The 16487-nt window shown below is 40.6% G+C and overlaps 2 protein-coding genes across 9 annotated transcripts in view; both read left to right on the plus strand.

Annotated features, from left to right (window-relative positions):
• Window positions 1–1670, plus strand: part of HIF1A (hypoxia inducible factor 1 subunit alpha) — a 133282-nt gene extending 131612 nt beyond the window's left edge. Inside the window, exon 15 of the mRNA XM_033951175.1 lies at window positions 302–1670. Within this exon, the coding sequence (XP_033807066.1) occupies window positions 302–453 (152 nt within the window). The 3' untranslated portion in view covers window positions 454–1670. The remainder of the gene's footprint in view (window positions 1–301) is intronic.
• Window positions 1671–15374: 13704 nt separating this feature from the next.
• SNAPC1 (small nuclear RNA activating complex polypeptide 1) overlaps window positions 15375–16487 on the plus strand; it is a 36288-nt gene continuing 35175 nt past the window's right edge. For 2 of the 8 annotated variants that reach the window (XM_033952439.1, XM_033952442.1), the window contains exon 1: window positions 15660–15679. The gene's annotated coding sequence lies outside the window, so the exon portion shown is untranslated. Of the gene's footprint in view, window positions 15507–15571; window positions 15709–15772; window positions 15903–16487 lie in introns of those variants that run through there. The other 6 variants (XM_033952440.1, XM_033952435.1, XM_033952437.1 and 3 more) reach the window with 6 other exon arrangements.

A 16487-nucleotide genomic window follows, 5' to 3' on the forward strand; every position in this document is an offset into this window, starting at 1 on the left:
AGAAGGTTGGAGCCTGAGAAAGGAAAAGGTAGGAAGAAATTTCAGGCCTTAGGATGGGAGAATTCTACACAAAACACTACAGATAAACTTTCCAGAATTTTAAAATATTGTGCACAGAATTCCACCAGGAGTAAATTTTACTCATCTTTGTAACCAGAGGGTTCACAAAAGCTTGATGCATAGACATTTTGGATTCTTAGACTCTCAAATGCCTTGGAGTTAAATTCACCAATTTTACCAAGAGTATAATTTTCCACATTAATGATATGACAAATCTTGTTTTTACTTTTCATCTCTTCAGATATGGCAAGCAAGTTGCTAGGGCAATCATTGGATTCAAGTGGTTTGCCAGAACTGACCAATTATGACTGTGAAGTGAATGCTCCTGTACAAGGCAGTAAAAAACTTCTGCAGGGAGAAGATTTGCTTCGAGCGCTTGATCAAGTTAACTGATTCCTAACAATATTTTCAGCCTTTGGACACTGGTGACTCATCACCCAAAGCAGTCTATTTATATTTTCTAGAGCTGATTTTAGAAGCCTGGCTACAATATTGCACTACTTCAGTTAGTTGTTTCAATCCTCTCTCTTTTTCCTTAAATCTTTTTTTATCATTATATTAAATAACATCCATAAATAGAGCATTTTCAGTATCTCCAGTTCATGCAGTTTTTTTATATCTTTGCAAAGCAGATTTGAAATAAGCATCTTTGGTAGGGCAGATAATACAGCCATGTCTTTCATACAAGGACTTTATCCTAGGCAGCTAGAATACTTTTATTTCAGGGTATAGATATGTAACCCATAACAAGTATTGTTTTTATTTTTTTTGGAGGAGGTTACTTTGCATAAAAACAGTGCTTTGACTATAGTGCATTGTAGCCACAGTCGCACAATATATATTTTCTTAAAGGAAATACCAGCATTTATTCATGCAATATATTCTCCATTTATGTGACTTGTTTGTTTTCGGGGGGTTTTTCTTAAAGAAAAACTTTGCTGTTTTTTGTTCTTGCCTATAAAATCATGTTTTAAATCTGATATATGTCTTGTTCGTACACTTTGTATTTTAAACTGTTCTTACAACGCTGTATTATGGATTCAGATGATCTAATGAGCCCAACTGTTTACAATTGGGAATTGTAAAAATGTATTTTAACTGGAAGGGCATGCAGCATTTAATAGGATAAATTAAAAAAAATAAATAAATAAATAAAATAAACCTTCCTAAAGTATTTACTTTGCCAGTCCAGAAACCCCTTGTACTCGTGGAAGTTCACACTATTACTGTGTAACTGATATTAAGTATAAATGTTCTACTTATCCTGTGTGGCATAGGAGATTTCCATAAGATTGTAAAGCATTATGCGTTCTTAGCAAAATGTCATAGAACATTGAGTTGCTTGGTATTTGATGTTTGATTTTATGCACTTTGTTATTAACATCTTTATTTTTCATATAGATCAATAACTATGGAAATATTTGTAGAATCCTTTTTGTTTAGAAATTTCATCAAAATACAAATCTGCTGTCTTTGTGTGAGTGTATCATATTGAATTGTTCAAATTTCCTTTTCCACTTATTCCGTTCTTCTTTTTTCCAACTTTGTGGTTTGATCTGACACTAACTGTACTGTTTTATTACATCAATAAATATGATTTATGGACCAGGCTACATGTGCTGGTAACTCTCAGAAGGGTTAAGTGTGCATGAACTTAAGTGCTTTAGTGATTTGTGATACTGTATTAAATGTTTATATAGACCTGATTTTTTGTTTAGGGTTTTATACTATTTGGTGCCTACTGGAACAAGATTGGGCCCTCTGTTTCGTAGTGCCACCTGTTCTAAGGTTATCTTAAATAAAATGTCTTAAACTGAAATCATATTTGTATTTGTCAGTCCCCATAAATGGGATAACACAATAGAGTAGTACAAATCATTTTAGAAAAAAAAATTATTGCAGTGCGGGGAGGGTTCTGTTTAAGATATCTTCCATAACTATCTAAAGTTAGCAGGACAGACTCTTTCAAAATAAGTTGTGGCTAAGATAAGTTACGCACCTTATTTCAAAAGATGTAAGAAGATAAATATTCCAAAACAAAAGGGCAAAGGAGTGCTTTGAGTAGCAGGATTACATTTTTCTAAACTACTGTGCATACTCATTCATTGGGAAATGTTTATGGATAGTTGTAGCAAAAGGGTAAAATAGACTGCCATTATCCTCAAAAATTATGAAATAATTTTTAATTAGTCTCTTATAAAATCTGATCTTTATGAACAATTAATGACCACAGTCTCAGCCTGCCTGTCTGACATTGCTGCCTGGAAGTCTCATTGCCATCTTCTACTACTACTACTAATTATTTCTATAGTGCTACCTAAAATTAAATATGGCTAAAACAGAGCTTCCTGCTTAAACCCACCTCTCCGCCTCTGTGGACAGCACTCTCATCCTTCCTGTTTTGTCTGCTTTGCTTCACTGCCCAGATACAACATATCACTAAAACCTGCTGCTGCTTCCTCTATATTACCAAAATCTGACTCTTCCTTTCCGAGCATACTACCAAAACACTTATCCACACCCTTACCACCTCACGCTTAAGACTACTGCAACTTGCTACTCTCAGGCCTTCCACTTAGCCATCTTGCTCCGTTCCAATCTGTCCAGAATTTGGCAGCATGACTTAAATTCTGGGAGAGCCGCTATACTCACCTTACCCCTCTCCTAAAGTTGCTTCATTGGTTTCCCATCCGTTTCAGACTACAATTCAAACTCCTCTTATCGACCTACAAATGCACTCACTCAGCTGCCCCTCACTATCTTTCTATGATCCCCCACCCGTGAGCTCCGCTCAGCTGGTAAGTCCTTCCTATCTGTGCACCGTCCTTTCTGCCTTGCTGCACCATATGCTTGGAACAAGCTGCCGAATCCATCTCTGGCAGTGTTCAAGGCCCAGTTAAAAGCCCACCTCTTTGAGAGTGCTTTCAGTTCCTAACTCCTTTCAAGGGTTCTGCATCCCCAGCCCTATATGTCATGTCTGCCTGTCCAAGTTGGATTGTAAGCTCTTCCGAGCAGGGACTGTCTATAAATGTCAAAAAGTACAGCGCTGCGTACACCTTTCAACGCTATATAAGTGATTAGTAGGGTGCTAAAAATAGTTAAATCATGACCTTAGAATTACATGGTTCTAACTGTACTGAAAGTCATTCTCGCAGTTAGAACCTTGTAATCCCATGCATAGACTAATTTCTGTATATAGAACCATGTAATTTCTTATGAAATGAAGGAATGGTTAAGTTGCAATAAATCCTCGTGAGTGTTGTAACATCTACAAGTCAGATAGATAGAACCCAGAAATTATCAGAGTTAAAAATACTGAAAATTGTCACTTAGAACCCTGTAATTCTAAGGTCGTGATATGTATACCTAAGCTGTATTGTAACCTAGGCTCTGTTTGATTGCAACATTAATGCTAGCGTTTACAAAGCTATGGTAGGCTTTGTAAAAGGAGCCCTTAGAAAATTATAGGCAATCTTAACTCACATACACACTCTTTGCCCCAGTCTAGATTTTATACCTTCACTTCTGTACTGTGTATACCCCTCCCCTCAGCAAGGCAGCTGTCACCATTCTTGTAACTCCCTTCCTACAAGTCACAGCTGTTAATACCATCCATATTATTAAAAATGGTTTCTGGTCAAATAGTTTTAAGTTCATGATGTATCACCGATGGTAGGAATTTGTTTCTGAAAAGTTCTGATGCAACTAACTATGGGGGTCATTTACTAAAGATTAGAATGTTATCTGCAGTAAGGTCCATAGGAATAAAATGGGTTCTATGGCAGATAATTTGTGCTAATCTTTAGTTTAAAAACACAATGAAATGATGAATTACTCTAATAATTGAACTTGCTGTAAAATGAATTATAATCTTGCAGTTGAGAAAAGAGTGAGGAAAATGGATGTAAAGAAAACTACTGAAAATACTGCTTAAAATACTTTGCAGCATTAATCATTACCCAGCATGAGTTAATCTGCAGAACCCAGTATGTTGCTTTTATCCACACAGAGTACTGTAGTATCATTCATACAACCCCATTTACCTCAGCATTTGCCTACCCCTGCTCTAGCAGTGGTGTGTGGAGTGGTCAGGATCTTTATACACAGCCCATATGAATATCAATTCTATCTGTAAGAGAAAGGCGGTCATAGTAGTTTACATATTAAATACAGTACAGGTTCTTATTTTGTTCCTGAGACAAAAGGGTTCAAGTTACTTGCTCAGGGTCACAAGGAGCTGCAGTGGGAATCGAACCCAGGTTCTTGGACCACTGCACTAACCACTAGACTATTCCACTATGTGTAGCAGGCCACATACAAAATTAACAAATGCAACATATAATTCACTTCAACAAAAATCAATGTGATGACTGAATGAACATAGATTATCACCAGGATGGTCTGTTAGCATATACTTCTGTCTTTTCAAACAGTTGCTAGCACGGTCAATCAGGTCTTGTCCCAACTGATGTATTCTTCAACAGTTCTATTGAAACTGATTAATTATGTTTGTTTAGGCTGTTTTCTGTGTGTGCTTCCCATGGTTGCATAAAATTAAATGGCAGGCTGCAGGTCACCTACCCCTGGCCTAGAGCCTGTTGTAGTGGAGCTTATGAAAAATTAAAGACTCTCCTTGCTGCCAGTCACTTTGGGTACCTTACAGCTGCCTCTATCCTTCCCACTTTCACTGTTGCCCCTGCTACGGCCATTAATGCAGTACTGTAGTCTGTCTCCATTCTACCTGCACAGAGCTGTGTTGCCTCTGCTACAGCTTCACTAGAACTGCCATTTCCATCTTTCCAATGGTGCTAGATCTGAACTATGGTAATTGAAGTTCCAAAAATTGAATTTTTTTTTTTGTTATATATGTAATATATATATATTTAACAAAACATTGTAAACTGGAAAAAGTGTACACTGCAAGCATTTTGGTGAGGCAGAAAAAAGTTTCAAATGTAGAATTGTGGTGCAACAACCCCTCCTTACAAAAACATGTTGACTGATAACCAGCTTTTGGAGTGTGACTTGATAGAATCCTAGAAAACTTGTTAACTCATAAATGCCCATGGCAGCCCTCATACCAATCCTGCTCCTGTCATCCTGTAGCAGTATTTTTTTTTTAATTAAAATACTTGTTTCACTTTCCATAGAACAGTTCTAAAATTGTCCTGCAGTACTTGACTGGGGTTGTTTCTTGTCTTACTATTTCCTTCATTTGTTTTCTCTTAATATCCTCTTCCTCTAGCTCTCCTCTTCTTTCCCTCCAGCAGAATTTCCTTCTGGCAGATTTGGGGTACCTCTTGCTCCATTCTCAGCCTAACCACCTTTACGGCAACTCTTGGCCCAGGCTTGGCTGCTATTAAGGCAGCTCTTCTGTTTGGACTGTGCAGTACAGCAGTCATGCTTCTTTCCAGCAGATATGCAGCTGTTTATTGGTAAGGTAACTGATTTACAATATAATGTAAATAACAGATATGAAACTAAGCATCATCATCAAAGACAAGACCTTAGCTCGTTGGCTACCATGCATTTCCTTACCCCTATCTCTCCAGAAAAGAGCATTAAGTTGTAGGATACGGGAACTGTGCTTGGATTCAAGGAGTGAATGTGGCTCCATTGCAGGCAGAATTCTGAATAACTTAAATGAATCAGCAGGAATATGAAATGCAGGATAGATGATTCCTTGTGCTCAGTTGATTGGCTGCAGATGAAAAGGAGGTGGAACTAGAAGACAGCAAGATAGCTAGCTCCCTGCTTATTAAGAGCCTCTGCACCAACCAGGCTACAAGCATTTTGCTACGTGAGGCTCTGCATTTATTGATGATTTGCACCAAACACCTGTTTTCCCTTTATCTCCCATGCTGGACGTCTCTGTCTTTCCTTTTAGGCCTTTTCTCATTATGCCATAAAGAATACAGCTGTGCTGTTTGCTTACAGCTACAAGGCATGTTCATATTAAATCCTTTAACTAGATGGCTATAACAAAACAAATATTGCTTTTACTGAATTCTGGACCAAAGAATTAAGCCCCTCTTGTTATAAGTCTGGAAAAGATCTCCAGAATTTATTCCATAACAAAAATCTGCTTTTGTGTGTGCTTTGAGTTTTAAAGCCAAAATGTGGTATAGCTAATGTGACCATATGTCCTGTTTTTAGCTTGCCTGTCCCGTTGTCCCCATGCACAGCTTTGGGACGCCAAAATGCCCCGTTTTCAGAGAAATAATGCTGGGTATGTAATTTGCGTAAAAATTTATAAAGAGCCAAACGAGTTTCAAAAGGATCATAAAGCTTAGTTGGAACAAAGCCTAGACCCAAAGCTAGTAAAGACAACTGGTCAGGGGTAATCCTAATATCTGATATATTAATTATGGCTGAAAGGTCTTCTGGGATCTGGTCTGTGGGCCTTGATGGCCTTGTTGTTGAAACGCTACCCGTCTTCCTCGATTGCCGCGAAATTTTTGGCGGCCCCGACTTCCTTGTGGGTAGTAGTTTTTTGGCCCTGAAATGGAACCAGAGCTGTCACTACCAGAAGACAAACTAGAGGATCCCTGATCATCAACATATGGTTGTTGAGGTCGTGTGGCATTAGTTGATTTGAACATCCATAGGTATACTTTATTATTAGAATAGTCCCTTTCGTCACGTTTGTATTTCTTTATTTTCGTTTGTTTGATCTTATTCTTATATGTTTCTAAAGAAATACGTTGATCATCTTCTTGTTTTGTGAATTCCGTTTCAGAGATACCAGAAGTTTTAATATTTATTACCATTTGATCGATGTTATCCTTAAGTTCAGCTTCTAATTTAGTTGTTTGCTCTATGATCAGCAGCATGAGATCCATGCTGCATTTATTCAATATCGCACACCACTTATCCAAGAATTCAGAATCATATGCAAACAATGTGGGAGCTTTTTGTATACGCAAACCTCTGGGAATCATTGATGATGTAACATATTGAGCTAAGGTGTTTGCATGTAGTTCAGCTCTAATTGATCTCTGATATAATGTCTCCAATTCTCCCCAAGTAGAGGAAGAAGCGTTTTCCTGTATAGTGTCATACAAGACAGGTCTATTAGTCAATGTGGTTCTCTGTTCCTCCGAAAAACTGAATGTTTTTTGATTAGCAATATTTTGTACGTGTGCCATAATCTTGAGAAATCAATAACAGAATAGTGCACTGAAACTTAGATTATAAAAGTGTAAGACTTAAACTAGCCACCAAATGATACATTTAGATAGAAAGTGTTAAGAAAACTACACTCAAGTTCCTCAGTTTGCCACACAGTTTTTGACGTATGGTAGCTGTCCTCATAGGAACCAATAACGTGTAATTTTATTTTTTTCTTTTTTTGTATATCAATGAACAACTTATAAAGTGCTTGTGCTTAATTTTTCATAATATAATTGCAATAGTAGCAAAAGTAGCAATTACTTATCTTTTTTAGAGAAAGCATCCTGAAGCTGTGTGTGGGGACAAGGGGGCAGGCGATTGCGGAACCTGACCTCTTTCCCTGTTTCCCCACCGCCGACGCAGCAACAGGACCAGCCGAAGCAACTGCACAATGGCCAGCCTAGAAGCCTTCCCACAATGTCAATTCTGACATCGGAGAGGAAGTTCCGGGCCACCCAGGCAGTGATTGGCTGGCCCGAAACTTCCTCTCCAATGTTGGAATTGGGAGAGGTTTCTAGGCCAGCCGTTGTGCAGTTGCTGCACTCACCTCGGCTGGTCCTGTTGCTGCAGTGGAGAAGCAGGGAGAAATTCTGGGTGGTGGTGGTGTGGGGGGAGTCGGGGAGAGAGAATAAAAGAAAAAGTTATGGGAGTGTGGCTGCGGCAGTGGTGGCTTTGGGGGGGAAGGGGGACAGGGAGGCATATTTTTTCTCTGTGCCTCAGTTTTAGCACAGTGCCCGATAACACTAAAAGAGATAATACAGGGAAGAGAGTGGATATGAAATACTTGCAAGATGAGGACTGTCCAGTGGAGGAAGGCAGAAGGGACTTATATTTACAAGGACAGGACTTGTTTCTTGCCCAGCGACTACCAGCTCCCTTTCTACCCACCAGTAGAAACAGTTATGTTTGTCAAGGCATGAAATAGTAGACATGTAGCCTTCACAAATGGCACCCTACATCCCCTATGAAACAAGGACAAAGCCAACGTTTCCTCTGAGAAATCCCACTGAAAGTCACAGCCATGGAATCCAGACAGTTGCTTGTGGGAAGGAGACAGCCTGCAATAAATCTGACCTAAATGCCTTTACTTTTTTAGACTATTAGTGCGGTGGTGGCTTGGGGAAATAGGCGGCGGTATGGGGAGGGGCCGAGAGAAAGGCTGGAAGAGAGAAAGAAAGACTGAAAGTGTGTGTGTGTGTGGGGGGGGGGGGCAGAAGAGAGAATGGAAGAAAGAAAGGATGCACACAGTCAGAAGGAAGTGCAACCAGAGATTCAAGAAATCCCCAGACAACAAAGGTAGGAAAACTGATTTTATTTTCAATTTAGTGATCAAAATGCATCAGTTTAGAGAATTTATATCTGCTGTCTTTTGTACTATATTTAACAGGGGGGGGGGGGGGTTCCTGTCCTATTTTGAGGAAAAAATTAAATGGTCATGTTGAGTATAGCCATAGACACCTAATCAGGGCAACTACCACTGCACTTTTCTGGTTGTTGGGACATGTAGACAGGTTTTTTTTAAAAAAAATATATGTTTATTAGCAGTGAGGTAACACAAACAACCAGGAGTCAACAATACAAGAACACACAAGCAAATATTGCAAGGTATACAAGAGCAGCTGACATAGGCTAAGCAAACATGAGTTCGAGAACCCTCGGTACAGGCCATCAACAGGAGATATAAGAAGGAGGGCCCACCTGGAGTCATCGTAAGCCCCACCTTTTACATTTTTCTCCCAAAGGTCCAGAGAGGCCATCCCCCAGACCCCATTCATAAGCCCACGTACACCATTCACACACAACCCAAGAACAGCAACAGTCACACCCCCCCCCCACTCACCCGTCTCCCATAGTCATCCTTCCCCCCCCCCCCCCCGCCCCTAGATAGAAGGGCTGCAAAAAGAAAAAGTGAAAAATGTAAGAAAACTCCCCCACAAAAAAACAGGCGGCTGAGGAGGACAAAAAATAATTTCCACCACTCAAGCAGAAGCCCAAAACCAGGCTTGCACCTAAGAAGCTGGCTCCATAACCGAAGCGGAGTGCAACAATCCATCCCACAGGACCACATAGTATTTCTTATCAAGGCTAGAAAAGTCTCCATACCACTGCCGTTCGAAAGTGGCCAATTCCTGTAATTTGGCATGCCACATCTCAGTAGGCAGAGGGTCCTCTGAAATCCAACTAGATAAGATGGCTTTCCTGATTACCAGTAAGACATTATAAATAAAGCACCTTTGAGGGACAGACAAGCCTTGTTTCAGGAGTGGCTTCAGCAGCCCCAACAGCAAGACTCCATAGTCCCACTCCACGGACTGCTTAAGGGTAGCCTCCAGCAAAGGCAGCACCTCCCTCCATATGGTGAGCTTAAAGCACTCCAGAAAAGAGTGAAGGTTAAATGCAAATTTTCTATGCAGTGTTTTGAAGTTCTATTTAAAAATGAAGAGGCAGAAGGCTTGGGGTAACTGCTAGGCACATTAAAGCACAAGGAGGAAAGATGGGAAAATCTAAAGTAAGAAGCTTGGGGGGGGGGGGGGGGGAAGGAAATGAGCATTTACCATGAAAAGTTTTCCAGCTGGCAGTTGTGGGCCTCTTGTACCGAGTATAGCAATGCTGTCTTTGTGAGAACATAGGAAGGCAGTTCTATAAAACTGTAATACAAAGTATGAATTGATAGTGTTTTAAGTATGGTGTCTTCCTGGAGGTGGTATGTCCAGGGTTGGCTCAAGGGTATCTACATCCTAGAAAAATCAGCCAGTGAGGGAAATCCATGCACCTAGCCAAATCTCTCTACTGTCCAGGTTCTACTCCTTTTTTTCTTCCTCCTGCTGGACCTACCCTGCTGCTGCTAGAGCTGAAGGGACAAGTAGATTCAGTTTTGAGTTTGGGGACTTTAACTACAGGCCCTGCACATAAGTGTGCTTTGTCCCCCTTCTTCCCATTGTGCTGCAAGACTTCCTGTTGCAGAGTGGGACAGGATGTGGCAGTACAGACTCCTGGTTAAAGATCCAGCAGTAGTGCCGAGTCTGTCCTTTTGGCCCTGGAGTAGGGGGAAGAAAAGGTTGTGCCATAGGCAAAACAGACTGGCTGGCGCCCTACCCATGGACCGCTCCACCTCACCTCTCCAAAAGTAGCAATGAAGTGCAGACTGCAGAGCCTCTCCAAAAGCAGGCTCTGTACTTTGCTGCTCTCTGTGGATGTGGTGGCAGATAATATTTTGAGTGTGTGTGGACTAAGCCATAGAAAATGACATAGGGATTTGAGCACGTGGTAAATCCATGGTAACAACAACACTTTTAGAAGAATTACTGTTGATGTGGAACCAAAACTTTGTTTAAAAAAAAAAAAAAAAATCTCGTTAAGCCTTGTTCCCACAGAAAAATAAAACACGTTTAATACTGGTCTGGTGCTGTTGCATGTTCAATTTCCCTGCTTACAGCTCCTCTGTGATGGGCTGCCTCCCAGCATGATTCAGTTTAGGCCTTTTCCTAGGTATCTCTGCCTTCCAAGCATGATGCCATCGTGAAGATGACCCTGATTGGTCTTTTGGCTACATTGCTTGCCACACAGCTAAAAGCATATTGTGAATAGTGGCAGTGCATGATGAGTGTTGAATCTGTATGGTGATTCATGAGCAGGAGTATAATTTAAGCCAGAAGGATTGTGGTTAAAGACCTGACAGTAAAGATTATGGTGATTTACTCTGTTCTTTAAAATGCCCCCAACTGTGCATATATCCAACCTTCACACTTCTTCCTCTGCTCCCTAAAATCATATTAGGGCTGTAAGTAGCCACCCCTACTTTTACTAAGCAAAGCAAAACCACAGCTAGCTTAATGTAAAGTATATGATTAAAATCATTTGAGGTTTTACAATCCTGCTAGTGACTCATAATCTAAAGTCTAATAGTGCCATGAGGTCTACCACTTACTGGTATTTCTATAATAATTTTCCCTAATGAAGGCACTAAACAGGTTAAATACCAAAGTACAAGCAATGACAAGTTAAATTCTAGTGCAATAGGTGTGTCATTCTGGATGAGCAGGTTATATCCCAGTGCTTGCGAGCCTTGCAAAAGGAATCCAGTCTGAATTTTTTTTCTGAATCCCTCCTACTTCACCGAGGGCTCTACTGCCCCCTACTGTTTTTTCCTGCTGCACGCAAGTCTGAAGGAGTGGTTCTGCTCTGCTTATTTCTTTGTTTTTGATTTTATTGTGCATTTTCTTCATATTTTGGTGCTAAGAGCTCCCTTAGTCGAGGGTCCAGCTCTGAGTGCATGGAGAAGTGGACTGAGGTCTGTAGCTGATAAGCCAATCCCTTGTGGTACCTGTTAGCCAGCCAGCAGAAGCCTTTTTAGAGCTCAGAGCCATCCCCTGGTAGCATTGTTCACCTACTGCATTGCAGGGGTTTGAGCACAAACTCTTAGGCATTTGTAGGGGGCTCAGCAGGGTGCTGGCTATGTTTTGCCTCCCCCTTTTTTATGTGTCAGTGGTCTGCGGGGGTTGGAGGCTCAATCAGACACCAGTCAGACTGGCAGCCCAAATATTCAGTGCTGGAAAGATGTTCTGTGTGAGACAGCGATTTCTTCTTCCAGATCCAGCTACCTTTGGAGCTGAGGCAGGCTAATGCACATTGCCAACACAGGTCACAGTGAGTAAGGCTATTATAGCCTATGAGGAAAATCAGAAGGGGGGGGGGTGTCTGCAAATGGTGTTTTTGAAGGTTTCTGCCTATCCCATCATGTCCCCCTCCTCTAAAATCTCTAGTTTTTTTTTTTGTTTCCTTTTGTTTTACAATTTAAGGTGTATTTTTGGCACCAAAATGCTGCTGCAGTAGCCATCTTGGATTTCCCAATTTCTTTTTTCAAACTTCTCCAGAAGCTTCATATCACCTCATTTTGCCTCAAAACAGGCAGGGATGGAGTCATCAGTGTCTTCTGACCCTTATTCATGACAGGTTTGTAATGGATGGATGCCTGAAGAGTGTCCTTGTGCCATGTGCCACACAAAATGTGAAGTGGGGCTGGGAGCAGCTGGCTTAGCCTCCCCTTTACTCTCTAGGGCTGAAGACCAGGTGGGAAGCCCATTGGTTGGAGCTTTCCTTTCAGGGCCCCAGAATGGCAGTCATTCTAAGCATAGGGGCACAGGGGCCATGGAGCCCAAGAGCCACAAGCTGGAGTCCTCTACAGGAGACTCTACACTACCTAGTATGGCATTTTTTTCTGGAATTTGTTAATTTGATGTGGAGATCTTTTCAGGACAGCTGAACTTCCAAGGGGAAGTCTGGCAGCACTTCATACAGTGCACGAGGGGGAAAGGGCTCCCAGGGTGCATCTACTTCATTGGCTGCAGCTGACCAGGCTCTAGGGGACCTTCCCTTTAAAAAAAAATATATACATTTATTTGTTACATATCATAACAAGTACAGGTAAAATCATTAAAAAAATTTATAGGATAAAAATAAATATTTTTACAATCAAACCAATTCTTCTATTCTAGTCCACATTATTCAGGCTGTCTAATTTCATAGAAGGGTCAGGAAAAATCTCAAGGAATTATCCATAATTAAGCAAACATCTGTATTAATTTCTGAAACTTTATCAAGTATAGGCTTATCTTGAAGAAAAATTTCCATCTGAGATGGATCAACCAATACAAACTTGTTATTACCATAAGATATTAAACTTTTGCATGGGAATTTAAGAAAAAAAGTAGCTCCCACAGCTAAGACCGCAGCCTTAAGCTGTAGAAATTGTCTCCTCCTAAACTGCATTTGTTTGGAGACATCTGAAAAAACTTTTAATTGTTGTCCACAAAACAAGGCTTGTTTCTTAGTAAAATAAAGTTTAAGAATAGCCTGTTTTTCCATTTAAATTTTAAATGTAACTAACAATGTTGTTCTTTTAGATATAGTCCTTAGTTTAAATGTCTCTCAATTCCTAGAATCATCTATCAGGAGATACTAATTGATCAACCCCTCCTTCTTCCGCTGTACTTCTGGAACTCCTGGGACTATAATAAAGATTATCAGGTGAAAAATCTTCCACCTTAGTATATTGAAGAATATCCTTCATATACATACATCCTCAGGAACTCCAGTGGTGCTAGGTAATGAGATATAGGAATTTTTTTTTTTAATGGAAGTTTTTAGATCTCATAAGGTTTTCCATTTTCTCCATTTGAAAATGTACTAAAGTACTTTACTGTCTTTCATGTTTGATTTTACAGACGATTGTAATAAAGAGATAGAAGAGTCTAATTTATCTACTCTTTTTTTTATTTATGAAAATTTTTTACATTGTTACATCATAAGGTAAGGATATGGATACAAAATAAGAAAAAATGCTTCCAACAATCAAAAAAGGAAAATCCATCAAGCCCATAAAAAAATGGGAGGTAACATGTATACATTCTACACTAAAGATAAAGGAAACCATTAGGGGGAAATGAGAAACCCTCCCCTTACAATTAAGTGCAATTTTATTTTATTTTAGTACCCCCTGAAGAAATGATTCTAACTGTAGCGGGTCCCACAAAACATAATCTTTATCTTGAATATGTAACAAACATTTACAAGGGAATTTTAGAAAAAAAATTGCTCCCACCTCAACAGCTTTGGATCTTAAAGCCAAAAAGGCTTTCCCCTAAGCTGGGTAGGTTTAGCAACATCAGGAAAAATCAAAATTTTATCTCCACAAAATGTTCTCTCTCTATTTCTAAAATAAAGTTTCCTGATCAAAACCTTATCTGATTCATTCAGACAGGTAACTTAGAGAGTAGCTCGTGTCTGAATTGAGTCTTGTAAATCCTCCAAAAATTTTGTTAAATCTAAGTCTGTGGAAATTAGCTGATCCATTCCCTCTATAGGTAAACTTTTTCTTTTGGAGAATGTAGTAATAATTTGAAAACATAATTGTTTCCACATTTGTCATCCCCAATATCTCCCTGAGGTCCAGTCTGTTTGCATTTAGAGCCTGAGTCCAGTACATGTCCAAAGACACACTAGATCTGCATACCACAGTCTGCATAGCCAGTCTGGAGCCACGAGAATGGAGGGAACAGAGTATGGCTGGAGAACAATTCTCGAAATAACAATTTGAGACTTATTAATTTCCCTAGATTACCTTTGGTAACTCCTAGGGAGATGCTTAAGAGATATTTGGTAGAAGTACTACAAGTTTTGGAAGAAAATTTACCTCCATTCTCTCAAGTGTATTATCTACCACATAAAAAAAATGGGCCCCAAATAGTTAAGCTCTGAAGCTCATTGCCAGAAGATATGGTAACAAGGTTAACATGTCTGGGTTTAAAAAAGGTTTGGACAAGCAGGGCTGGCTCAACCTATGAATGAAGTGAAGCACTGGCCCAGTGTTCCACCAAAATCCCAGTCCAGTCTGCCTTCAAACTGCTAGAGGCTGGGATTTTGGCACTCTTAACTTCAATGCCCTGAACCAGTGCCTCACTTGGTCCAGCAGGAGGTGGAGATAAGGATGGGAGAAAGAGAAATACCAGATTATAAGGGCGGGGGAGGGGGGGCACCAATTCAAAAGCTGGCTCAGAGTAACACAATCCTTTGTGCCTGCCCTATGGCACATTCCCAGAGGAAAAGAAAAATCCAAAGTCTGTTATGTAGACAGATATGGAAGAAGACACTGCTTGCCCTAGAATTGGTGCCATGGAAGGTTGCTATTATTTGGGTTTCTGTCGGGTCCTTGTGACCTGGATTGGTCACTACTGGAAAGAGGATACTAGCCTCGATGGACCAGTGATCTGACCCTGTATGGCTATTCTTGTTCTTAAAGGCATCCCCACATGTAGAACATGTTTCATACTCAGAAACTAGTGGTCTAGTGGTTAGAGCAGCTACCTCAACCTCCTGAGGTTGCGAGTTGGATTCCAGCCTGCCTGCTCCTTGTGACTCTGGGCAAGTCACTTAACCCTCCCTTGCCCCAGGTACCACAATTACATTGTGAGCCTGCCGGGACAGATTACATTGATTGAATCGCCTGTTTTGGGTGAACCTCTTCGTGAAAAGGCGGTTAATAAATCCAAATAATTATTCAGAAGTGATTAAAAGGGAAAATCGCAACAATAAAATACAGCTACGGGGCATACAAGTCTATTTACGGATTCAGAGTGAACCTATGCGCCCCTCCCCCTCTCCTCCCACTTCCGAGCGCGTGTCCTTCCTGCCGGAAACAGGAAATAGCCTCAGAGGGGGGCGGGACGTGACCGAGGGACAGACGTTGCTTCGGAGAGGGCGGGATGCTGGAGAAGGTAAACTGCGGGCCGGGCACGAACAGTGTAAATATGAGTTGGGAAGGTGGGTCGGATGTTGGAAAGTGGACGGGGAGGCGAGAGCAGAGGAGGCGTCCCGGCCCCGAAAAGCGCGGGAAGAGCGGTCAAATGCGTGTGACGTGGGGTCTCTGGCTCTAGAGGTCTGGAGACAGGTGGATGCAATTCACTTTGGACAATCAAAGTAAAGAAGCGGTAGAGCGCTGTAGGGTGGATAGTGTGAACCTAGTTGCTGAATAAATGAATGGAATCACATTTAAAACAATAATGAAGATCTTGGAATCCAGTCGATACAGAATCAAAAGTAGTATGAGGGTGCTCCTAATGGATGAATTTCTTTTTCACCAGGGTGTTTGAGAGCTGTATCAAGGGAGAAAGGTAGACCATAATAGATAAAGATCATATGGATAGGCTATATCAACTACTAAACTCTCCCTTAAATATCTTCTGTACTTGTTCCAAATTTTCCTTTCCACATCTCTGCTGGGAAACTGCACCCACCACCCTTTGCCTAAAGAAATATTTCCTTTACTTGAGTTTATTCTCTTTCACTCTTATGATCCCTTGTTCTAGAACAGTGGAGACACTGCATGCTGATCTAACATGAAAATTTATTGTAAATATCCTGAAAACCTGATTGACTGTGGTTTCCCTAGGACAAGTTTGGGAACCACTATTCTAGAGCTTTCTTCCAGTTGGAAGAGACCTCACTCTTGTGCATATACACAGCATTGAGGTGTTTTAAAATATTTCTATATCTGCTCCTCTTCCAAAGTCTACATAGTTCGATCTTTAACCCTGTTCTCACTGACTGTTTTGGTGGCCACCCCTCTGGATTGGCTTCATTTAGTATATATCTTATGAGAATGTTGTCTGTAGAATTACACATAGTATTCTAGATGAGATCTCAATAGAGAGTGCAAAAAGCATTATCACCTCCCATTTATTGGGCTTTTCCCATTG

Source organism: Geotrypetes seraphini, chromosome 7 (genome assembly GCF_902459505.1).
Source record: "Geotrypetes seraphini chromosome 7, aGeoSer1.1, whole genome shotgun sequence".
Taxonomy (NCBI): domain Eukaryota; kingdom Metazoa; phylum Chordata; class Amphibia; order Gymnophiona; family Dermophiidae; genus Geotrypetes; species Geotrypetes seraphini.